Here is a 26,068-nt window from a genome sequence, read left to right on the forward strand (position 1 = left end):
CACCAGCGGCGGCCGCGCAGGGGAAAAAAAAGTCGCGGGATCATTGACTGCGGGAGGTAACGTTTCAGTGGAATTTCCCTCCACGCCGGCTTTTCGCTCCCACCTTCCCTTCCCCCATTCCAAAAAAATGCTCTTGCCTCTATTGTACGTTTCAAGATGATGTCGCAAGGGACGCACTGCCAAGCCGTCACCGTCCTCCCTGCAGAGCACTGTGTCTGTAATAGTTTCAAATAACTTGCATATTAAAGAGTCGTCTGGAAAACTTGCCTGGGGGCAAGTTACGCAAAGTAAACGACTGGCGATTATTCTGGCAGTCCCAAGTCATTTTTCAACCTGTTCAAAATGTGCATTCTATGTAAAATAATACTCTTAAACAGAAGCTGGAGTATTCACTACAGGAAACTCTCGATTTACCGGCACCTAAATAACCAGAAATCTCTGTTAACCGGCAAAATCCAGGAGTAGGTTCAGGTAAGTTTTACTTCATATTAGTGGCAGTTCCTGGATCTGTGGCTGTGTAACTGGAGTTCCTGCACATGTTGCTAAGCAACAGGGAAGCCTGGATTTGTTGCTGTGTACGGGGCTCTCGTACCTTTTAAACTATACCTCTCTGTAATCCGGACTTTTTGATAAACCGGCACCACGCCGGTCCCGTATAATAAAGAGTTTCCTGTATATCCCGATTCTACTGTATCCCAAGTGTAATAGTTTCAAATAACTTGCATTTTAAATAAAGAATTGCCTTTAAAACCTGCTCTGGTGGGGGTGGAGGGTGCAAATATTGAGGAAGCTACAGCAATCCTGCAACATCTCATTGAAACATATAAAATTCTAACAGGGCTAGACAGACTGGATGCAGGAAGGATGTTTCCCCTGGCTGGGGGGGGGGGGGGGGGGGTCTAGAACGAGGGGTCACAGTCTCAGGATATGGGGTAGGACATTTAGGACTGAGATGAGGAGAAATTTCTTCACTCAGAGGCTGGTGAACCTGTGGAGTTCTCTACCACAGAAGGCTGTGGAGGCCAAGTCACTGAATATATTTAAGGAGATAGATAGAATTCTAGACACAAAAGGCATCAAGGGGAATGGGGAGAGAGCGGGAATATGGTATTGAGATAGAGGATCAGCCATGATCATATTGAATGGCGGAGCAGGCGCGAAGGGCCTACTCCGACTCCTATTTTTCTATGTAACATGCATCAACCTGCAGGACTGTGGGGAAAGCGCAGGGGAGTGTCACTAATTGGAGAGCTCTTTCAAAGAGCTGGCACAAGCACAATGGGCCAAATGGCCTCCTTCTGTGCTGTATGATGCTATGAAAGAAAGCAACATTTAGCTCTCTGAAAGACATTGCTTCTTAAGTGGGAAGATTTGTTTCTCTGGCTTACTGTTTGACGTAAGAAAACTACTAGGCACTTGGTCTAAGTGTAAACAAAGCTTTAATCAACTGTTTTACAACATGGAGGTCTAGTTGTGTCCTTCACTAGTTCCTGTTAAGAATGTCCTACGCAAGCTGGGCCCGTGCCTGAGTATTTATACTCTCCCTGGACAGTGCCACCCGCAGGCCGCTCAGTATTATTTCATAAGTCTTTCTTTCATGAATGACTGAGTCATGTCACTGTTAATCTACAGTAGGGTGGGACGTAAAAAAAAAAAAATCTAAATTTCAGAATGTCGGTCGAGTGTGAATGCTGGGATTCAATAAATGTCAGCCGTTAGCATTTTAACGGACTCGGCATTTTGGCCCAAATCAGCTTGTCCGCGTTTCACAAGAACAATCAGCTTTTGCCACTGGGATTGGAGGTCGTCACTAACAACAAAGCAGGCCAATTGGAAGGTGGACTGAAGGCTGCCAGAACCCATCAGCTGCTACTTTCTCTTACTGTAGGCCGTGCAGGAACTTGTGACCGAAAATTTTAAAATGAGCTGATGGCTTCTGAGAGTTTTAATTATCGGTGTTTTTATTATTCGTTTATGGGATGTGGGCGTTGCTGGTGAGGCCGGCATTTATTGCCCATCCCTAGTGGCCCTCGAGAAGGTGGTGGTGAGCCGCCGCCTTGAACCGCTGCAGTCCGTGTGGTGAAGGTGCTCCCACAGTGCTGTTAGGGAGCGAGTTCCAGGATTTTGACCCAGCGACGATGAAGGATCGGCAATATACTTCTAAGTCAGGGTGGTGTGTGACTTGGAGGGGTACTTGGAGGTGGTGGTGTTCCCATGCGCCTGCTGCCCTTGTCCTTCTAGGTGGGGGAAGTCGCGGGTTTGGGAGGTGCTGCCGAAGGAGCCTTGGCGAGTTGCTGCAGTGTATCTTGTAGATGCACTAACTGCTGTAATATCAACGCCCTTACATTTTTGAACATAACATTATGATAAGGAAAGACAGGCAATAGTCTTGTGTAGTATTTAAAACTGTGCAATCTTTAAGGTAAATATAATTTCAATCGGTGGAATCCCACCTGCTGCACAAAGTATATCGGCAAGACATCAACCGAAGAAAAGCAGGGATGTGGGGCCATGCGCGACCGCTCTTTCAAAGAGCCGGCACAGGCACGACGGGCCGAATGGCCTCCTCCTGTGCTGCAAGTTTCTCTGAAGCTATTTAATGAATCTAAATGCGACACATGTTCTAAAAATTCAAGCACGATCTTCAAAAGGAAGATAATCGAGCCGCTGAATCCGTAATGTCCTGCTGAGAAGAGCCTCGTTTGATTGAAATATTAATAAAACGATCATTTATCAACATAATTTGTTTTTAAGCATCAAAGTTTCACGTTTCAGTACTTAAAGCTGGATGTGCAACGTTTTCTGGGGCCGATTTAAAATTTCACATCGGTCCAAATAAGTCATTCCCAATCAACCCACCCTGAAAGGCACCATGGGGAGTGGGTCTGCTACTGTACCGGTTATGCTACTGGACCAATAATCCAGGGGACGCGAGTTCAAATCCCACCATGGCAGTTTAAGAATTTGAATCCGGCTTTAACATTTAAGGCAATTGGCAAAAGAACCAGAGGCGACATGAGGAGACTTTTTTTTTTTTAAACGCAGCGAGTTTTGTGATCTGGAATGGGCTGCCTGATAGGTTGGGGTAAGCAGATTCAATAATAACTTTCAAAAGGGAATTGGTAAATACTTGAAGGAGAAAAAAAATTGGCAGGGCTATGGTGGAAAAAGCAGGGGAGCGATTGGGACAAATTGGACAGTTTGTTTTCAGTATCAACGGACTGAATGGCCTCCTTCTGTGCTGTGTCATTGCATGATTCAGTGAAAATACAGCACGTTTGGGACTGCTTACCTCAACATCCAAGACTTTCATCCTGGTCCCTTCCTTGCCCACAAAGATGTCGTCGATGTCCACCAGGAGGTAGCGGTCCAGGGGCAGGCAGAGGCGTTTGCCCGCCAGGTAGGCGATGGCGTCGACGAAGATCAGCTTGTGCAGCCAGAAGTTGAGGTTGTTGCCGAAGAAGACCCTCTGGATGCCGTCGTGCAATCCCAGGTCCTGGACCACCGTGGCGTGCAGCGCCTTGTGGGTGCTGAGGTGGGGGATGAACTCTGCCGACTTGGTGCTGGCCAGGAGGACCGGCTCGTAGGTGCTGTGGTTGGACTGAAAGACGGTCCAGTCGTCGCCTGGCAGGGGGCCGTGCTCCGCCTCGTTGGCTCGCGTCACGTAAAGCAGCGGGGCGTTGGGGTTGATGTGGTAGTCCTTCAAGCCAAGGTTCGAGTGCAGGTACAGAGGGAAACCCTTGAGTTGTGCGCTGAGCAAACTGTTCTCGTTGGCTTTGAAGAAACCAATAATTCCGACGCTGTACTCGATACAGTATTTATCTAGCAGCTCCCTGTTCCAGGCATCCAGGTTCACATATTTCAGAATGTTTTCATATACAATGAGGGCGTACCTGCCCCGATCTTTCTCTGTTAAGGTTGGCACATCCCCTTTCCCCGGGGCTATTTCTGTCCTATATTTAAAGCGGCTGGATTCCAAAATGGTCACGATTTCTTGTCCCAACTGAGAATAAATACTTTCGGCAAAAACCAAGACCACGGGGTCAGTCCTCGATGTGTCCACCGAGGGTACGAAGCGCCGGAGAGACTGCGGCGGCAGCGACATTCTGTGCTGACTGTTGCAGTCGCTGATGGGCAAGGGCAGGGCCTCCTTAATCTTCGGGCTGTTGGTCACGTAATACGCCAAGAAACACATGGAGATCAAGCTAAAGGCGATCAGCAACAAGATCAACCGGTGCAGCTCAAGCGGCCGAAAATTCCGTACAAACTTCCAAAAGTTTACCATGGTGAGCGCTGGGTGGCCCGAGCCTCGGAGAAGGTGAATGAGTCCGAGAGAGGTCCGCGCAACAGCAGTGACAACCAGCAGCAGCAAGCGGTAATACGCTCCTCATTAACGGCCATTTATTCTACGTGACCATGGCAGAACAGTCCCATCGCTCTCGGGCTGGTGCTCGTCCTTTCTCCCCGCCGCCGCCGCCCCCCTCCCCCCCCGCTCCAACTTTCAGGCGTCAATTGGCACTTGGCTGGGCGTCACAGACACGGGGGGGGGTCACCGGCCATCCTGAAGAAACCAGCACTGCCCTTTCCGCCTCACCCAGAAAGATAACTGCTCAGGTTCCTCGCCGGACGTGATCATCAGACGCTCGCTCCCGGGCTACACCTTGGAAACCTGCAATACACAAAAAAAATGAACACCCATGAACGACGACTTGTGACCCCAACTGGCTTGTGAATATGGCGCGTGATTCGCCGCCCCCATGGCAATCATTCTGCAACAAGTGGGTCAAACGACTTGCTGCCCGGGTACCACAATGAAGCAGGACAAGTCCCAAAGGCAGTGGAAGCTGCTTCCGAGTAGTAGCAAAGCACTTGCCCCACATGTGAATATATACACATCAACAACGACTTGCATTTATATAGCGCCTTTAACATTGGTGAAACGTCCCAAGGCGCTTCAAGTGACTTGATTGAAACATAAAAGTTCCCGAGGGGTCTGAACGGGGTGGATGTTTCCTCTTGTGGGAGAATCCAGAACTAGGGGGCCACTGTTTAAAAATAAGGGGTCGCCCATTTAAGACAGAAATGAGGAGAAATTTTTTCTCACAGAGGGTGGTGAGTCTTTGGAACTCTCTTCCTCAGAGGGCGGTGGAAGCAGAGTCTTTGAATATTTTTAAGGCAGAGGTAGATAGATTCTTGATAAGCAAGGGGGTGAAAGGTTATCGGGGGTAGGCGGGAATGTGGAGTAATCGGATCAGCCATGATGTTACTGAATGGCGGAGCAGGCTCGAGGGGTCGAGGGGCCCACTCCTGCTCCTAATTCGTATGTTCACAGGAGCGATTACCAAACAAAATTTGACACCGAACCACATAAGGAGATATTAGGACAGATGATCAAAAGTTTGGTCAAATAGGTAGGTTTTAAGGAGGGTCTCAAAGGAGGAGAGAGGGAGCGAGGCGGAGAGGTTTAAGGAGGGAATTCCAGTGCTTGGGGCCCAGACACGCTAGTACATGTACTGCCAAAAACATGGGATAAGTTAAACATTTTCTAACTATTTCAGCATGAATCAGTACAAACAATGTGGCGCAAATGTGTTCTTTGTAATGCTGGTTTTGTTTGTCTAGCCCCAAATTATGGGAAGTCAGTCAGGGGAGCACTGGAACATTCGAGTCTAGAGGTAACAAAGGCTTGAGTTGCTCTTGCAGAGAGCCGGCACGGGCTTGATGGGCCGAATGGCCTACTTCTGTGCCGTAACCATTCTCTGATTCGGTGAAATTGCTCAGACAGCACCCTTAACCTGCCCTGGCCAATTTGTTCTCAATTTCAGGTTTGTACCAAGTCCAGTCACCTTGGTTTTCCTCAGAGTGACACAGGTCTGTTTCAAGCTGCACTTATTTGAATTCATGCTTGATGTCTGCTCTTGCATTGGCAATCTCGCTCGCCCCCCTCTCCTCTGCCGATGTCAAGACTTGCCCCGGTCTCCTCGCACAGGACTCACACCCGGTGCGATACACCAAGTATCGGTGCCTGGTAAACAGAGGACTGAAATGACGGCAGCCTCTTGTCTTTTGCTTTATATAGCTCGCCTCCGTGAAGCATCCGAATGCTGACGTGCTTTCAGTGCATTGATAAGTGCCCCGGGCACCTGCCTGGCTGCATTCCAAGGTCCGAAGTCTGCAGCGGCGTAAACAACGCTGACCTCAGGCAGTTGCATCCCATCTCAACACCTAAACCATGTCGCAAGAACCCTGACAGCGCCTCAAAAAATAAGGGCTGGGGCGGGCGGGGGGAAAATAAAAAGTAAAATACTGTAGATGCTGGAAATTTGAAACAGAAACAGAAAACCCTCAGCAGGTCAGGCAACAATACCGACAACGAAATGACAACAGAAAACGCTGGAAAAACCCAGCAGGCCAGGCAACATCCGTGGAGAGAGAAACAGAGTTCGGTCGTTTCAGGTCGAAGACCCTTCGTCAGAACTGAGAAAAAAGGCAGGAAATGAAACAGATTAAAAGGCCAGTTTGGGGGCTGGGAAATGGGGGAGGGGATGAAAGAACAAAAGGGAAGGTCTGAGAGGTGACGAGACATTAAGAGATATTCAAGGCGAGACGAGATGGTAATAGGACAGGTAAAGAGACAAAAGACGACTCTAGATGAAGTGTGAAATGCACTGGCAGAGTGAGAGACAGCTGCCATGTGGGAGAGAGAAACAAGGAAAAGGCACAAACCAAAGGTGTGGATAAAAAATATATAAAAATATAATAGGGGCCGAGGTTATGATCTGAAATTGTTGAACTCGATATGGAGTCCAGAAGGCTGTAAAGTGCTGTTGAGGTGCTGTTCCTCGAGCTTACGTGGAACAATGCAAGAGGCTGACAACTTGCATCTATACAGCGCCTTTAACGTAGTAAATCGTCCCAAGGCTTCACAGGCAGCATCTGTGGAGAGAGCAGTGCAGGGTTAACGCTTCACCTGAAACGTCTGGGGGTAATTTAAGCCCAAGTGTTCCCAGCATCTTCTGTTGTTGTTTTACGATAAGCCACAGGTTGTGTGGCTATGATCAAATATTGCAGCAATATCTGGTACTGATAGGAGCACTGAAGGAACTCTCACTACCTCCGAAACTACTAAGTAGCAGCGATTATGGTCATCTTTCTGGGTGAGACGACTTTCATACACTAGCCTACTGCAGGATGAAAGAAAGAACATAAGAAATAGGAGCAGGAATCGGCCACACGGCCCCTCGAGCCTGCTCCGCCATTCAATAAGATCAGGGCTGATCTTCCACCTCAACTCCACCTTCCCGCACTATCCCCATATCCCTTGATTCCCCATGAGTTCAAAAATCTATTAAACTCAGCCTTGGCTATACTCAACGACTGAGCATTCACAGCCCTCTGGGGTAGAGAATTCCGAAGGTTCACTGAGTGAAGACATTTCTCCTCATCTCAGTCCTAAATGGCCGACCCCTTATCCTGAGACTGTGCCCCCTAGTTCACAACTCCCCAGCCAGGGGAAACAACCTCTCAGCATCTTAGCAAAGAACTTGCATTTGTAAAATAGCAACAGAAAATGCAGGTCAGGCAGCATCGAGGAGAGACGTTGACTCTGTTTCTCCCCCCACGGATGCTGCCTGACCCACGGAGCGTTCCCAGCGTTTTCTGTTGTTATTTCAGATTTCCAGCTTCTGCAGTATTTTGCTATTGTAACTGGCATTTATACATCGCCTTATCATGCCTTCAGTACGTCATTCACAATCAATGAGTCACCAGCGTTATAAAGGCACACCAGTCGCCAATCCGTGCACAGTGAGATCCCAGAAACGGCAAATGGAACCAATGGCCAGTTCGATATTTTTGCGGTGCTGTTGGTTTGAGAGATAAATGTTGGCCAGAATACCGAGAGAACCCCCTGACCTTCTTTGAACAGATCTTTTAATTACGAGGGATCACAGTATCAGGATACGGGGTAGGATATTTAGGACTAAGATGAGCAGAAATGTCTTCACTCAGAGGGTGGTGAACCTGTGGAATTCTCTACCACAGGAGGCTGTGGAGGCCAAGACACTGAATATATTTAAGAAGGAGATAGATTTCTAGACACAAAAGGCATCAAGGAGTATGGGGAGAGAGCAGGAATATGGTATTGAGATAGAGGGTCAGCCAGGATCATACTTAATGGCGGAGCAGGCTCAAAGGACCGAATGGCCGACTCCTGCTCCTATTGTTCTATGTTTCTAATTGCAGTTGAACAGGCAGATGGGACCTCGGTTAAAAGGCTCATCCGAAAGATGGCACCTCTGACAATGGAGACTGAGGTGTCAGGCTGGATTATGTGATCAAGCACTGGGGTGAGGTTGATCCTAGAGTCTTCTGACTTAGAAGCGAGAGTGCTACCGACTGAGCTAAATTCTAAGACCATCAAATTGATACTTTGGAGAGTTCACACCAGCATGTGCTTCAAAACAACATTTGATTTTTTGAAGTGTTCAAATTGCGAGTCAGCTTACTTTGAAAATATTAAAGGTGAGAACTTCACCGCTGCACAACAGCAAGGGTACTTTTACATCTTTAACAGCAACTCCCAAACCCGCAACCTCTACCACCTAGAAGGACAAGGGCAGCAGGCGCATGGGAACGCCACCACCTCCAAGTTCCTCTCCAAGTCTCACACCATCCTGACTTGGAAATATATCGGCCGTTCCTTCATCGTTGCTGGGTCAAAATCCTGGAACTCCCTCCCTAACAGCACTGTGGGAGTACCTTCACCTCACGGACTGCAGCGGTTCAAGGCGGCGGCTCACCATCACCTTCTCGAGGGCAATTAGGGATGGGCAGTAAATGTTGGCCTTGCCAGCGACGCCCGCATCCTATGAACAAATTTTAAAAATATGCCTATGTGTGAGGCATTTCTACTTCCACTAAGTAGTTCTGTTGGTGGGTGTCCAATGTCTCTGACGTAAGAAAACTACTAGGCACTTGGTCTAAGCATTAAACAAAGCTTTAATCAACAGTTTTACAACATGGAGGTCTAGTTGTGTCCTTCACTAGTTCCTGTTAAGAATGTCCTGCGCAAGCTGGGCCGTGCCCGAGTATTTATACTCTCCCTGGACAGCATCACCCGCAGGTCGCTCAGTATTATTTCACAAGTCTTTCTTTCATGAATGACTGATTCATGTCAGTCTCTACATCAGCTAAACTGTCCTTGAACAAACGTAGAAAACCAATAGTCAACAAAGCACTGCAGGCTTGAGTGAATTATCAGTGTCTTCACCGCAAGTGAAAACAAACTTCAACTCTGACATTTGCTTCAAGATATTAAGGGGAATTGATAGGGTAGAGCGAAACTATTTCCGCTGGTTGGGGAGTCTAGGACTAGGGGGCAGAGTCTAAAAATTAGAGCCAGGCATTTCAGGATTGATCAGCCATGATCTCCTTGAATGGCTCGAGGGGCAAAATGGACTACTCCTGTTCCTATGAGGTCCCTTCTTTCACCACATTCCCAGGCCACTGGAGCCTTCTCTTTCCTACATTTTCCATGCTTCCCTCCCCCTTTGCTATTCTGTTACAACCATTTATACCTCCTCTGGACCCATCTTTTGTTACTATACTTGTCCCATCAGCACCTCCTTTTGCCTTGCACCATCATCACCTTTTGTCATTTAATCACCGCTGCCATCCATCACATCACAGACCTTCTCCGTTTGTTCTTTCCCTGACCCCTTTTCGCTGGCCCTGTACGTAAGTAAAATACTGCGGATGCCGGAAATCTGAAATGAATGGAGAAAATGCTGGAGACGCTCAGCGGGTCGGGCAGCATCTGTGGAGAGAGAAACAGAGTTAACGTTTCAGGTCGATAATCTTTCAGCAGAACCGGAAGCTATTCCATCTCTTCATAGCTTCTGGTTCTGACGAAGGGTCATCGACCTGAAACGTTAACTCTGTTTCTCTCTCCACAGAGGCTGCCCGACCCGCTGAGTATTTCCAACATTTTCTGTACTCGGAGACATTCAGTTTACTGTGTGGGAGAAAATGATCCGAAGCACTGATGGTGGCGTTCAGCTCAATTTCTAGAAGGATGTCTGTAACCGTTAACTGTCAAGTGATAATTGCCAAGTATTACTGCAATTTCCTGCTCGTCTGAATTATCACCACACCGGGCAGTGGAACCATCATTCACTGCCACAGGATACGGAGAAGTACGTTCCCAGACCGTGAACAACATCCAGCCCCATGTATTACAGCCTTAAACCTTATTCTACACTTAACATGCAGGAGTCTCCTCTCCTGAAGGCAAGGACTCAGCTGGCACCCTCTAGTACCTGGTCCAAGAGGCCATGCTTCTTGTGAGTGTTTGTGAACCCACCTCCGCGCCCAGTGCTGACTGAGGGAGTGCTGCACTGTCCGAGGTGCCGTCTTTTGGGTGAGACATTAAACCGAGGCCCCGCCTGCTCTCTCAGGTGGACGCAAAAGATCTCATGGCACTAATTCGAAGAAGAGCAGGGGGGGGGGGGGGGGGGGGGGGGGGGAGTTATCCCCGGTGTCCTGGGGCCAATATTTATCCCTCAATCAACATCACTAAAAAACAGATTATCTGGTCATTATCACATTGCTGTTTGCGGGAGCTTGCTGTGCGCAAATTGGCCGCCATGTTTCCCACATTACAACACTTCAAAAAGTACTTAACTGGCTGGAAAGCGTTTGAGACGTCGGGTGGTCGTAAAAGGCGCGATAGAAATGCAATTCTTTCTTTCTATCCTATGTGAAATTTGCATATTATGTCCACTTAAACAGCCAGCAGTACTGTCACAGATTGTGTTATTCCAATCCTGGCCTGCCTCCCATCCTCGGCCCCGCATAAACCTTAGCTCATCCGAAACGCTGCTGTCCGTATCTTATCACGCGCCACGTCCGAGCTCACCAATGTTCCCTCTAATTTTTTTTGGCCCGCGTGGCCCCTTTAACAGGCTGCGCGGGCCATTCAGGATTCTGCGCATGCGCGGTTCTTTCTATTTCAAAGCCGCTTACCGGCTGCATGGGATCTGCAGAGCACTGCATGGCCGCGCAGCTTAAAGGGGACGTTGTCGCTCATGCACCAGCCCGGTGCGTGCTGACCTACATTGGCTCCCGACCCCCCAAATGAGTCAAATTTCACATTCTCATCCTTGTGTTTGTTGTGTCTGTGTATAATAAGACACAGACTGCAGGAGAAACGATACAACAGGTGTTTACTCAACGTGGCTCACAGTGGAACTGACTGTACAGATTACTACTCAGTGCTATATACAGGTGTGGTCACTGCCGGTACTACAGTATACATGAGCTGTAAAAAGTAGTTCCCCCCTTAAAGGTATATACATTACAGTATTTAAATCCCTTCATGGTCTCACTCCTATCTCTGTAAACTCCTGCAGCTCTACAAACTGCCCCCTCCAACCCCCAACCTCCACACTCCTTTCCTCTGTCGCTGTCCTCTTAGACCTTCTTCCCTTTGCCCCACCATTGTTGGACATGCCTTCCGTTGCCTAGACTCCACACTTTAGATTTCCCTCCCTAACTCTTGCCATCTCTCCCTCATCAAGACTCTCCTTAAAACCCACCCCTCCTAGCATCTCCTTCTTTGGCTCAGCATTGGGCTTTTCCCATCTGCCTCTGTGAAATGCTTTGGATCGTCTGCACTCTCTCAATGCAAGCTGTTCTCCCTGTTTCTTTTACGTCCACCTGAGAGAGCAGACGGGGGCTCGGTTTAACGTCTCATCTGAAAGACGGCACCTCCGACAGTGCAGCACTCCCTCAGCACTACACTGGGAGTGTCGGCCTAGCTTTTTGTGCTCAAGCCCCTGAAGTGGGACTTGAACCCACAACCGTCTGACTCAGAGGCGAGGGTGCTACCCACTGAGCCACAGCTGACACTTGTCCTGGGGCCAATATTTATCCCTCAATCAATGTAACAAAAACAGATTATCTGGTCATTATCACATTGCTGTTTGTGGGAGCTTGCAAATTGGCTGCCGTCTTTCCTACATTACAACAGTGACTACACTCCAAAAGTACTTCATTGGCTGTAAAGCGTTTTGAGACGTCCGGTGGTTGTGAAAGGCGCTATAGAAATGTAAGTCTTTCTTTCTTTCTCTTCCTCCAAAATTGAGTTGAGGCTGGAGAGAGTTGAGCTTCCCCAACAGCAAGGTGCAACACCGATAGTTTCAGGTCCGACACCGGTGGTGGGAATAATGTGAAGTGGTGGAGTGAAGAAGCATCTTGGGCTTTAAGCGAGCTTTTTCCACAGCATGTGGTTATCAGCAAGCTAAATGTACCCAATGGTAACATGAATTGTGTGTGGAGAGACAAGCATCTGGAGTCTGCGTACAGTTTAAAAAATATTAGCCTGCTGGGCTTGCAACAGCTAATTACATTTTACCAAGAATTAACTTTCCTTTAGAAATTAAATGAATAGATTCTGCTCTAATCTCCATGAAAATACGTAGCTGGAGGTAATTTCTGAATGTGCTTTTTAATCACCAATGATGAAAAACATCAAACACAGTAACACAATACAAATATAACACTCAACACTTCAACTCCGTTTACTGGTTACTACAATGCACGGACATTTTTTAATTCATTCACAGGATGTGGGCGTCGCTGGCAAGGCCAGCATTTATTGCCCATCCCTAGTTGCCCCTCGAGAAGGTGGTGGTGAGCCGCCTTCTTGAACCGTTGCAGTCCGTGTGGTGAAGGTGCTCCCACAGTGCTGTTAGGGAGGGAGTTCCAGGATTTTGACCCAGCGATGATGAAGGAACGATCGATATATTTCCAAGTCAGGATGGTGTGTGACTTGGAGGGGAACGTGGAGGTGGTGGTGTTCCCATGCGCCTGCTGCTCTTGAGCTTCTAGGTGGTAGAGGGCGCGGGTTTGGGAGGTGCTGTCGAAGAAGCCTTGGCGAGTTGCTGCAATGCATCTTGTAGATGGTACACACTGCAGCCATGATGCGCCGGTGGTGGAGGGAGTGAATGTTTAAGGTGGTGGATGGGGTGCCAATCAAGCGGGCTGCTTTGTCCTGGATGGTGTCGAGCTTCTTGAGTGTTGTTGGAGCTGCACTCATCCAGGCAAGTGGAGAGTATTCCATCACACTCCTGACTTGTGCCTTGTAAATGGTAGAAAGGCTTTGCGGAGTCAGGAGGTGAGACACTCGCCGCAGAATACCCAGCCTCTGACCAGCTCTGGTAGCCACAGTATTTATGTGGCTGGTCCAGTTAGGTTTCCTCCAATAGAACTGAATGGACTATTAGTTCTATATCTTTCACACTGTTGCACGTGTTAGAGAAAGAAAAGGAAAATCTTGCATTTATACATGCCTCTTCGCGGCCTTTACAGTCAATGAATTATTTTAAAGTGCAGTCACTGTTGCTATGCGGGCAAATGCAGCAGCCAATTCACGCACAGCAAGATCCCACACACTGCAACGAGACGGGTGACCGGTTAATCTGCCTTTGGTGGTGACCATTAACGGATAAATGTTGGCGAAGACACCGGAGAGAACCCCCTCGTTCGTCTTCGATATCGTTTCTGGGCATTTTCCAACATTTTTTTTTGTTCATGGAAGAGCAGTTTCACAATTTTAAAGGGTGTGTGTCATCTTAATGGGCTGAACAGGCTGTTAGCTCCCAAACAAGGCATTCGATGGATTCGCTTCTCTCTTCATAAATCGTATAATTTACAAGTCTCTGCTGGATTCTATTTCCCATGCCAGTAAACAAGCTTGCATCTTTTCAGAATGAGATTTTTCTTGCCCATAATTAAACCCCGAGGACGTGTCACATGATCTTCTCATACCTCAACGTCCGAGTGTCTCGGAACTGCTTCTTGCTTAATTTTGGAACGGCAGAAAATTCTGGTAACGTTTCAAAACAGCCGACATGCAAGAGCACAGGAACTGAAGCCAAACCCGAACCTGCCCTCACCCATGCATTTCCAGCGGGGTGGGGCGGGGGGGGGGTCACAGGCTGGGATCGCTGGCCAATTTTCCCTTGCCTACCACAGTGTATTGAGGCCAACTTTAGCGCCGCCCTGACGGAGACGGAATTCAGCACCGACTGGGGTCTGAGCCTGGGACCGTCCCGTTCTGTGCTGCCCCGTTAGTTGTGCCATGAAGGTGGGGCTGAGTTTTTTGGTCTTGATTTAAAATGTTATGATCCTAGTAAAAATTGTGGAATCATGCACGCAGCACTTATAAATTTAGAACAGTCCCTGCAGGAAGATGCGACGCCAACTTATAAATAGAAAGCGCTGCACTTGCCCAATTAGGAGGGGTGTGCGGCGGTAAAACTGTTGAGACCCAGATACTCCAAAGCAGCAGCAAATGCCCCTTTGTTAAATTGGTCGTGTGCTCCATCACCAATCGATCACAGGAGCTGGCTCATCCAGTTCTGTATTCACTGAATTTCACAGGGCAGTGGAGTGGGAATTGGAGGACTGCAGAAAAGTAGTGAGAGACCAGGAGACCATCCGAGGTAGACCGTTAAGATTGGGAAATTGGGGGTGTCGAAATCAAAAAGCACTCCCATTATCAGTTGGAAGAAGTTTTTTCCGTCCTGCTTATGCCTCTCCTTGGACCTCTCAATCAATCTTACAAGAGCCCTTCCTTTTCTTATTTCTTCCCCTTCACAATTTTTCTGTCCCTTCCTTCCGTTCCTCCCCTGAAGCCAATGGTTAATGATGAGCTGCACGCCCATAGGCACTAGTAGCCCTCTGATACCTTGCCCCGGTGGGCATTCGTCGAGTTCACTCTCGAAAGTGAATGTTTTTATTTAATCATTCTCAGGATGTGGGCATTGCTGCCAAGGCCGGCATTTATTGCCCATCCCTAGTTGCCCTTGAGAAGGTGGTGGTGAGCCGCCTCAGTCCGTGTGGTGAAGGTGCTCCCACAGTGCTGTTAGGGAGGGAGTTCCAGGATTTTGACCCAGCGACAATGAAGGAACGACGATATATTTCCAAGTCAGAATGATGTGTGACTTGGAGGGGAATCTTTTGCATGATTACTGCTGCATAATGCAAACTGTTTGTCTTTTATGTTTATTATGTAATCAATGTTTAGAGATTTAATGTAAAAACATTTTTGAGTTTTATATAGTCCAAAAGTGGCTTTATTTATCGCATTCTCCCAACCCACCTTTGGCCAGGTAACTTGCGTAGAGTCACTGATTTGCACAGGACCACTCGATCGAAAACTCGGCTGTCCGTGTCCTAACTCTCACCAAGCCCTATTCACCCATCACCCCTGACGCTCGCAGACCTGCACTGGCTCCCAGTCCAGCAAAGCCTCAAATTTAAAATTCTCATCCTTGTGTTCGAAATCCCTCCAGGACCACGAGCCTGACCCTGAATTTATGCAAGGCCCCAAATATCTGCACTTTCCAGAAAGGTCACTGAATTAGTGACTAGGAGCAGGAACCACAGTTGCTATTTTCCCTCACCTAGCCCAGGCGCCAACAATAAAATTAGGGCCACTGCTGCCCCAGTTGCTTGAACACTGATCAGGAACATGGGATCTTCACCACCACACAGTGCACGTCCCTACTGAGTCACTGTGGAGCTCCTTATAACAGCGAACATTGGGGTAACATTCCCAAGAACCACTTGTCCACTGGTCACCGGACTGAATCTAGTGAAATTCAGTGAGGCAAGTTTCCAAAAGTAAATGGCTTTTGGCAATCATATTTTATATTGAGAGAGCTTTTACCTGCTAACCATCCAAATGATATTATTTATGTACCCCGTCTGCTCTCTCAGGCGGATTTAAAAGGTCCAATGGCCACTATTTCGAAGAAGAGCAGGGGAGTTCTCCCCGGTGTCCTGGCCAATATTTATCCCTCAATCAACATCACTAAAACAGATTCTCTGGTCATTATCACATTGCTGTTTGTGGGAGCTTGCTGTTCACAAATTGGCTGCTGCGTTTCCTACATTACAACAGTGACTACACTTCAAAAAGTACTTCATTGGCTGTAAAGCGCTTTGGGACGTCCTGAGGTCATGAAAGGCGCTATAGAAATGCAAGTTCTTTCTTGCTTGGAAACTATCCTCTTAACTAAGAGCCCCAAGGCTAGGTATTAATCTGGGCTCTCTCTCCTCCGCACCCTCTCCAGATCCTCAATATCAGGTCAATGACAAATTTGCAAACTCCTGTATCGGACATTCTACTGCTGTGCTAAGTTTCGATAATTCCACGTTTACCATCCTAATAGTATATCTTATGGGGAGGTTTTAATGTTGCAAATAAACCAGCCTTCGGACAATCAGAAGATTTCAGGCCATATTAGGACAATTTACTGCTGCCCATCTTTAGCTAATGTTATACTCTACTCCTTAGCTACGAGTTACAGGTCTGCTGCAGTCACTACTGACCAATCACCGGTCACACAAATATACCAGTCATAACTTTGTAATGCAATTTAGTTGAAAATTCACATTTAGAAATGTAGCCTGTTCTAGTTTCTACTGCAATGGGTTGGAAAAGGTGAGCCTTCAAGTGAGAGCGCTGAAGACACTGGTAGTACAATGGACCTTTTCCTGTTTAATAATAGAATTTCACAGCACAGAAGGCGGCCATTCAGTCCATTGTGCCCATGCTGGCCCACTGAAAGAGTATCCACTTAGTCCCATTCCCCATGCCCTTTCCCCATACCGTTCAAAATAATGTCTTTATATTTCTGGATATTTAGATTTATCCACTTCCCTTTTAAAAGTTATTATTGACTCTACTTCCACCGCTGTTTCTGCTGGAGGGATTCCATATCCTAACAACCCTTCGCATAAAATATTTTTCCTAACTTCTTCTGGCACGAATCTCATCATCCTAACTGCACTGGCGTCATTCCTCATTGGAAACAGATGCCGGGAAGGAACGCCCGCTCTTCCACTGCGATAATCTCCTTGTCTTCGTGAGATTGAGCACAATGTCAAATGCAGCTTTGCACTGATTTAAAGTCTTAAATTTTCATGAACGTGTATTTATATAGCGCCTTTAACGTAGTAAAACGTCCCAAGGCGCTGCACAGGAGTGTTATATGACAAAAATTTGATAAAATCACTGAAAATACCAACTCAAAATTAAAGCGTCCCTGGAAGGTTACATCGCGATCTGGAAAAACAGCCTTTCAGATGAAGTCCCCAAAGGCAGCACAGTGGCCGACTCAATGGCGCAGTGTTCTGCGAGATGCTCACATTCAGCGATCTAGCCTGAGAATGAGTGAGGTACGACCCTCAGCCAAGGGCCCTTCAGCTTGAAGAAGCAATACGATCCACCTATCCCGTTCTGCTCCCAACAGACGCGTGCTAACCTTACAATGCGGCTATCACTCAGCAACCTCAGCTCCGAGAGCCCAGCAGTGAACGTCCAAATAGGCTAGATATAGAAAGGTCAGAGGAGAACTTGTGCATAGATCCCTGAAGGCAGCAGGGCAGGTAGATAAGGTGGTAAAAAAAGCATATGGGATACTTATATTCTATGCCTCGGCTAATGAAGGTAAGAGCAGGGAGGTTATGATGGAGCTGTACAAAACGCTAGTTAGGCCACAGCTGGAATAATGTGTGCAGTTCTAGTCACCACACTAATAGGAAGGATGTGATTGCTTTGGAGAGGGTGCAGAGGAGATTCACCAGGATGTTACCTGGGCTGGAGCGCTTCAGCTATGAAGAGAGACTGGACAGGCTGGGGTTGTTTTCCTTGGAGCAGACAAGGCTGAGGGGAACCTGATTGAGGTGTACAAAATTATGAGGGGCATAGATAGGGTAGATAGAAAGGAACTTTTCCCCTAAGTAGAGGGGTCAATAACCAGGGGGCATAGTTTCAAGGTAAGGGGCAGGAGGTTTAGAGGGGATTTGAGGAAAAACCTTTTCACCCAGAGGGTGGTTGAAATCTGGAACTCACTGCCTGAAAGGGTGGTAGGGGCAGGAACCCTCACAACATTCAAGAAGCATTTAGATGAGCACTTGAAACGCCATAGCATACAAGGCTACGGACCAAGTGCCGGAAAATGGGATTAGAATAGACAGGGCTTGATGGCCGGCGCGGACAGGATGGCCGAAGGGCCTCTTTCTGTGCTGTATAACTCTATGACTATGAGAAGTGAAAGAAAATAAGAGGGTCAAAGAGAGGGTGTGAAAATAGAGTGGCAGCAAACATAAAAGGTAATCCAAAAGTCTTCTGTAGACATATAAATAGTAAAAGGGTAGTAAGAGGAGGGTTGGGGCCGATTAGGGACCAAAAAGGAGACCTATGCATGGAGGCAGAGGGTATGGCTGAGGGACTAAATGAGTACTTTGCATCTGTCTTCACCAAGGAAGAGGATGCTGCCATAGACATAGTAAAGGAGGAGAGTGGAGATACTTGATAGGATAAAAATTGATAAAGAGGAGGCATTAGAAAGGCTGGCTACCCTTAAAGTAGATAAATCACCAGGAGCGGATGGGATGCATCCTAGGATGCTGAATGAATTGAGGGTGGAAATCGCAGAGGTACTGACCACAATATTCCAATCCTCCTTAGATGCGGGGGTGGTGCCAGAGGACTGGAGAATTGCAAATCTTACACCATTGTTCAAAAAAGGGTGTAAAAATAAGCCCAGCAACTACAGGCCAGTCAGTTTAACCTCGGTAGTGGGGAAGCTTTTAGAAACAGTAATCAGGGACAAAATTAACAGTCACTTGGATAGATCTGGATTAATTAAGGAAAGCCAGCTCGGATTTGTTAAAGGTAAATTGTGTTTAACCAACTTGATTGAGTTTTTTGATGAGGTAACAGAGAGGGTTGATGAGGGGCAATGCGGTTGACGTGGTGTACATGGATTTCCAAAAGGTGTTCGACAAAGTGCCACATAACAGGCTCACCAGCAAAGCTGAAGCCCATGGAATAAAAGGGACAGTGGACATGGATATGAAATGGGCTAAGTGACAGGAAACAGAGAGTAGTGGTGAACGGTTGTTTTTCGGACTGGAGGAAGGTATACAGTGGTGTTCCCCAGGGGTCGGTTCTAGGACCACTGCTTTTCTTGATATATATTAATGACTTGGACGTGGGTATACAGGACACAATTTCAAAATTTGCAGATGACACAAAACTTGTAAGTATAGTGAACAGCAAGGAGGAGAGTGATAGACTTCAGGAAGACTTAGGCTGGTAAAATGGGCGGACATGTGGCAGATGAAGTTTCACACAGAAAAGTGTGAAGTGATACATTTTGGTAGAAATAATGGGGAGAGGACATATAAACTAAAGGGTACAATCCTGAAGGGGGTGCACGAACAGAGACACCTGGGGGTATGTGTGCATAAATTGTTGAAGGTGGCAGGGCAGGTTGAGAAAGCAGTTAAAAAGGCTTACGGGATCCTGGGCTTCATAAATAGAGGTATAGAGTACAAAAGTGTGGAAATTATGATGAACCTGTATAAAACACTGGTTCGGCCCCAACTGGAGTATTGTGTCCAATTCTGGGCACCGCACTTTAGGAAGGATGTGAAGGCCTTAGAGAGGGTGCAGAAAAGATTTACGAGAATGATTCCAGGAATGAGGGACTTCAGTTACGTTGATAGACTGGAGAAGCTGGGGTTGTTCTCCTTGGAGCAGAGACGGTTGAGAGGAGATTTGATAGAGGTGTTCAAAATCATGAGGGGTCTGGACAGAGTAGAGAGAGAGAAACTGTTTCCAATGGCAGAAGGGTCGAGAACCAGAGAACACAGATTTAAGGTGATTGGCAAAAGAACCAATGGCGACATGAGGAAAAACTTTTTTCCACAGCAAGTGGTTAAGGTTTGGATTGCACTGTCTGAAAGGATGGTGGAGGCAGACTCAATCACAGCTTTAAAAGGGGAGTTGGATAAGCATCTGAAGGAAAAAAAAATTCAGGGCTGCGGGGAAAGGGTGGGGGGGTGGGACTAGCTGAGAGTCGACACGGACTCGACGGGCTGAATGGCCTTCTTCCGTGCTGTAACCATTCTATGATTTACGATTCTACGACTGTCGCAATTAAGGAAGTCAGAATTTGGAATGTAGCTGTGTGGCTTGGCCACCAGCCGCCATTACCATAGCCACGATCAATGGAAACCTTTAGCATTTTTCAAGAATGCAAAATGTAAAACCAATGACATTGCTTGCATATTTCCATTTCCTGTAAACTACAAAATCAATTCAAAAGTCAATTGCAACACAAAATGCAAACTAGAAGTATATTTTAATCAGACTGGTCAACTGCATCTTGCTGGAGTGATAACTGCTTGCGCTAAGATTTCTGCCCTCTTGGCTCAGAGCCCCTGGCGTGAGTTACAACTTGAGATTCATTTCATGCTGCCAAATCCCTCACCTCACTTTTCCTAGGGACCCTTTGGTTCCACATCTTAATTTGATTTTCAAGTGTAATATGTACATCGCTGTGATAAAAAAAACCCAATGGAACAACACATCAACGCTGCAATGGAGAGGTTTACCATCAGTCGTTTGGCAAAGATCACAAAGGAAGTCCTCAAAAAAAGGGAAAGTAAACGACGAAAAGGAAATGTCCACGGATGGCTGTACGCTGTTCAGAGTTTGGCGTTAAAACTCACGACACAGCAATATTCATCAGCTTCCTAAGTTTTAAAATCTTGTGTATTTCCTGTCCACAAATCTTACCGCCTGTTACGATTTTGGTTACATTTCTGTGTCAACTTTTTCCATTGTAAATTGCTATGTCAACATTTCTCAGCCAATTTTGCTCTGTGAACTGTCACTATGAAGTTGTAGGCTCTGGCCACTAGTGGCCACTAGATGATTCTGCGCAGCGAGTTTCTGAAGTCTCCCTCCCTACACAATTGCCATCTTTTACATATAAAAAAGTCAACTGACTCAAGGGCAATTTACTGATAATATATTAGAGGTCTCGACGTTTAGCATGCAGATTCTGCAAGTGTCACACTTCCTTCCTTTAACACTTTGTTAATAAAATCCCTCCCGCTTCAGTGAAGTACTGAGGGGGGGGGGGGGGGGGGTGCCTTCTTTTGGAGGAGACATTAAACTGAGGCCCCATCTGCCCTCTCACATGGACGTAAAAGATCTATTTGAAGAGCAAGAAGTTCTCCCCGGTGCACTGGCCAACATTTAATTTTTAAAAAGACAGACTGCATTTATACGGTGCCTTTCACAACCACCGGACGTCTCAAAGTGCTTTACAGCCAATGAAATACTTTTTGGAGTGTAGTCACTGTTGTAATGTGGGAAACGCGGCAGCCAATTTGCACACAGCAAGCTCCCACAAACAGCAATGTGATAATGACCAGATAATCTGTTTTTGTTATGTTGATTGAGGGATAAATATTGACCAGGACACCAGGTGAACTCCCGAAATAGTGGCCACGAGATCTTTTACGCCCACCTGAGGGGGCAGACGGGGCCTCAGTTTAACGTTTCATCTGAAAGACGGCACCTCCGACAGTGCAGCACTCCCTCAGCACCGCACTGGCGTGTCAGCCTAGATTTTTATGCTCAAGTCTTTAGAGAGACCCTTGAACCCACAACCTTCTGACTCAGAGGCGAGTGTGCTACCCACTGAGCCACGCCTGACACTTTGCAATCCTTTAACAAACACCACCAAAAACAGGTTATCCGGTGATTTCTAGCATTGCTGTTTGTGGGATCTTGCTCTGCTCAAATTTGGCGGGCACGTTTCCGCACATTACAACAGTGACTACGCTTCAAAAGTACTTCATTGGCTGTGAAGCGCTTTGGGACGTCCTGAGGTCGTGAAAGGCCGCTGTATAAATGCAAGTTCCCACTACTATTATAAAACAACCGATCCAGCACAATGTTCACTTAAATGCAAAAACCGTACATACGCGTTATTCTGAATGGGCCGCGCAGATCGTTAAAGGGGCCGTGCGGCCCCCAAAATAATTAGAGGCAACACTGATCCAGCAACTCATCGTGAGCAATGCCATGGGAGATCTGCTAGTGCCTACAATGAATGCGTTGTAGGTTGACTTGCCAAAGAACTGCTGCAATTTAATTTTAAAAACCCACACAAACATAAATCAACCTATTGCAGTATCAACAGCACCAATAGTAGTCATTGCCCACAGAATGTCAGGACAAGGTGAATTTCCCTCTGGGTGCATTAGTGATTCTCTTGGCATACGTTTGGGGATCTGTACCTTCTGCTGCTCCAGCTAATGGTAGAAGTTTATTTTTTTCATTCGAGTACAATAACAAGGATGTCTTGCTGCAGTTGTACAGGACCTTGGTGAGACCACACCTTGAGTATTGTGTGCAGTTTTGGTCGCCTTACCTGAGAAAGGCCGTTCTTGCCATGGAAGGAGTGCAGCGAAGATTCACCAGGCTGATACCTGGGATGGCAGGAATGACGTATGAGGAGAGATTGTGTCGATTGGGCTTATACTCACTGGAGTTTAGAAGATTGAGAGGGGATCTCATCCAAACCTATAAAATTCTGTCAGGCCTGGACAGATTAGATGCAGGAAGGATGTTTCTGATGGCCGGGGAGTCCAGAACCAGGGGTCATAGTCTAAGGATAAGGGGTAAGCCATTTAGGACTGAAATGAGGAGGAATTTCTTCACCCAGAGAGTGGTGAACCTGTGGAATTCTCTGCCACAGAGGGCGGTGGAGGCCAGTTCATTAAGTATATTCAAGAAAGAGTTGGATATATTTCTTAAGGCTAAAGGGATCAAGGGATATGGGGAGAAGGCAGGGACCGGGTACTGAATTTGGATGATCAGCCATGATCTCATTGAATGGTGGAGCAGGCTCGAATGGCCTACTCCTGCTCCTATCTTCTATGTTTCTATGTATCATGGGACGTGGGCATTGCTGGCTCAGCCAGCATTTATTGCCCATCTCTAATCTTACAAGAGTCCTTCTTTCTCTTATTTCTTCCCCTTCACAATTTTTCTGTCCCTTTCTTCCGTGCCTCCCCTGAAGCCAATGGTTAATGATGGGCTGCACGCCCATTGGCTCTAGTAGCCCTCTGATGCCTTGCCCCGGTGGCCATTCTTCGCTATCACTCTCGAGAGTGAGTGTTTTTATTTAATCATTCTCGGTATGTGGGCGTCGCTGGCAAGGCCAGCATTTATTGCCAGCCCCTAATTGCCCTCGAGAAGGTGGTGGTGAGCCGCCTTCTTGAACCGCTGCAGTCCATGTGGTGAAGGTGCTCCCACAGTGCTGTTAGGGAGGCAGTTCCAGGATTTTGACCCAGCGACGATGAAGGAACAGCCGATATATTTCCAAGTCGGGATGGTGTGTGTCATTGGAGGGGAACTTGGAGGTGGTGGTGTTCCCATGCGCCTGTTGCCCTTGTCCTTCTAGGTGGTAGAGGTCACGGGTTTGGGAGGCGCAGCTGCAGACGTGACTTTGTGTCACAGAATGGCGGTGCCCAAATAAGGAATGTGTGACATGTATAGAGAAGGATCGATGGTTGCTTCTTAAGCAATTGGTCTCCTAGATTAAATCTAAAAATAGCAAGAGCTAGTTTTTTATGGGATGTAATGAAACCTGTTTGTCTTGCCTGTATTCGTTCTTGCCTGTATTCGTTTTGCACTCATGTATATTACCCTCCCCCACACGGTGTATAGTTTCACTTCCTCTTTCCTGACTAACCTGGAAGGTTCCAGGTCTTGGCTCTTGGCTCCGCCCCTGACTTCTCTTACATAAAGATCCCAGGATCTGTATGACTCATTCCTGCGAGCCAGTCAGTGTGTTGAGATGTTAGCTCTGATCTTAGTGATTAAAAGCCAACTTGTTAAAGTCTATAACTTCTACTTTTGTGGTTATTGAAGGCACATCATGGGGGCAGGGAGGAAGCATCATTCAATAAGTACAGCCAATGGAGATTACACAAAGGGCTAATTTAGGTGGATCGGAGGCCTAAGGAGGAGCAGTCAGACAATTAAGTCCTATCAGAAAAGAAATGAAAGAGACGGTGGCATAGTGGTTAGCACTGTTGCCTCACAGCGCCAGGGACCCGGGTTCAAATCCGGCCTCAGGTGACTGTCTGTGTGGAGTTTGCGCATTCTCCCCGTGTTTGCGTGGGTTTTCTCCGGGTGCTCCGGTTTCCTCCCACAGTCCAAAGATGTGCGGGTTAGGTTGATTGACCGTGATAAAAATTGACCCTTAGTGTTAGGGGGGATTAAATACGTGGGGTTACGGGGATAGGGCTTGGGTGGGATGGCTGTCGGTGTAGGGACCGGGTGCTAGGGTTTGGATGATCAGCCATGATCTCATTGAATGGCGGAGCAGGCTCGAAGGGCCGAATGGCCTACTCCTGCTCCTATCATCTATGTATGTTTCTATGTTAGTCTACAAGGAAAACACCAAAGATGAAATAGACTGTCTTCTTCCAACTTTAAGTTTAAAGTGAAGTGCAAGCTGAGATACTGAACTGGCATCTGTTATTACACCCTGGTTAGGGAAAGAAGGCATGGAACAGCTTTTAAAATTCAATAATGCAGACTTGAACACTACTTCAGGGCAGCTGCCTGGAGTTTTTCGTGAAATGTGGGCCGCATTCAAAATTATAGCTCCCAATCTGCCGTTTAAATAAAGTTGTTAATCCTGTTCAGTCTTGGAAAGCTGCCAGTGATGGGAAGGCAGGACATTTTGTTCAGGTAGTCAAACCATGGTTCATCGCCACCAGCAATAATGAAGCATAGAGGAATGAAGGTTGCCCTGTCTGTGTAGATGATTGCCCAAAGAAACTGCAGTGGGTGCGTGGCCAGTAGTGATCATTCTATGGTAGTCAGCCGTAGCCAGGTAGCTTCAAGGTGTGTCCAAATCACCTCTCTCAAAAATAGATGTTGGTTACGTACTGGAGAATGTTGTTGTTGTTTCTCGTAGCTTCACACTCTTCCCCTTGGAAGATTTTAATCGCTCTGGAATTCCCTCCCTAAACCTCTCCCTTCCTTTAAGATGTGCCGACCTTTTTGACCAAGCCAGCTGTCCTAACTCAGCTCAGAGTCAGGTTTTGTTTGATAATCCTGTGAAGCATGGTGGGACGTTTTACAATGTTACAAATGCTACATAAATGCAAGTTGTCACTGTCAACCGTCAAAGTGTTACAGGTACGTGACACAGGGCCTGGTGGGTGAAGCTGGTATAAAGTTTAAATCAACATTCCCATTTCATGTGCAGATATCTTAAGTTGCCAATAACAACGGGTCTTGACATCCTGATTTAGGAGTTATCTACCAATGAGGCAGCGGCACCAAGAACAGCCCATGCTAAACCTTTCGACCCACGATGTTCAAAACAGGACAAACCAGTGAACAGCAAATAAGGCCCAACAGGACTGAGCTACCTCGGGATGAGGCTGCCAGGGTTGGGGGAAATGAGGAACTGTCAGCCGTGGCTCAGTGGGCAGCACCCTCGCCTCTGAGTCCGAAGGTTGTGGGTTCAAGTCCCACTCCAGAGACTTGAGCACATAAAGCTAGGCTGACACTCCAGTGCAGTGCTGAGGGAGCACTGCACTGTCAGAGGTGCCGTCTTTTGGATGAGACGTTAAACCGAGGGGACGTAAAAGATCCCGAGACACTAATTCGAAGAAGAGCAGCGGAGTTCTCTCCGGTGTCCTGGCCGATATTCATCCCTCATCCAACATCACTAAAACAGATTACCTGGTCATTATCACATTGGTGTTTGTGGGACCTTGCTGTGCGCAAATTGGCTGCTGCGTTTCCAACATTACAACAATGACTACACTTCAAAAAATACTTCATTGGCTGTAAAGTGCTTTGGGACGTCTGGTAGTCGTGAAAGATGCTATATAAATGCAAGTCTTTCTTTTAATAAAAGTTAAAGTAAGAAAGTTACTTGAATTTTTGACATAACATATGGTTCTTATTGTTGAAGGATTGCCCTCTCATCTAGATGCAAGGCTTGCAATGCGTAATTATTCTTTTCATAGAAGAGAACTGATTAACACATTTCCATCAATATATTGGTCAGCTGTAGATATATCAATAGTTGCTTCAGGTTACAAACTAATTTTATGATATTGATTGGGCTGAGGCAAGTATAACAGTTTATTTCCTATT

At 46.9% G+C, this 26,068-nt stretch overlaps 1 protein-coding gene and 1 long non-coding RNA gene across 2 annotated transcripts in view; one reads left to right on the forward strand and one right to left on the reverse strand.

Moving 5' to 3' along the window:
* Nucleotides 1-26,068, forward strand: part of LOC147098634 (uncharacterized) — a 679,602-nt gene that overhangs the window by 181,643 nt on the left and 471,891 nt on the right. The gene's annotated exons all lie outside the window — the stretch shown is intronic.
* ndst2a (N-deacetylase/N-sulfotransferase (heparan glucosaminyl) 2a) overlaps nt 1-26,068 on the reverse strand; it is a 172,383-nt gene that overhangs the window by 139,125 nt on the left and 7,190 nt on the right. Inside the window, exon 2 of the mRNA XM_085970595.1 lies at nt 3,293-4,669. Within this exon, the coding sequence (XP_085826721.1) occupies nt 3,293-4,285 (993 nt within the window). The 5' untranslated portion in view covers nt 4,286-4,669. The remainder of the gene's footprint in view (nt 1-3,292; nt 4,670-26,068) is intronic.

The sequence above is a fragment of the Somniosus microcephalus genome, chromosome 29 (genome assembly GCF_052327205.1).
Source record: "Somniosus microcephalus isolate GS21.2 chromosome 29, FLI_Smic_1.0, whole genome shotgun sequence".
NCBI lineage: Eukaryota > Metazoa > Chordata > Chondrichthyes > Squaliformes > Somniosidae > Somniosus > Somniosus microcephalus.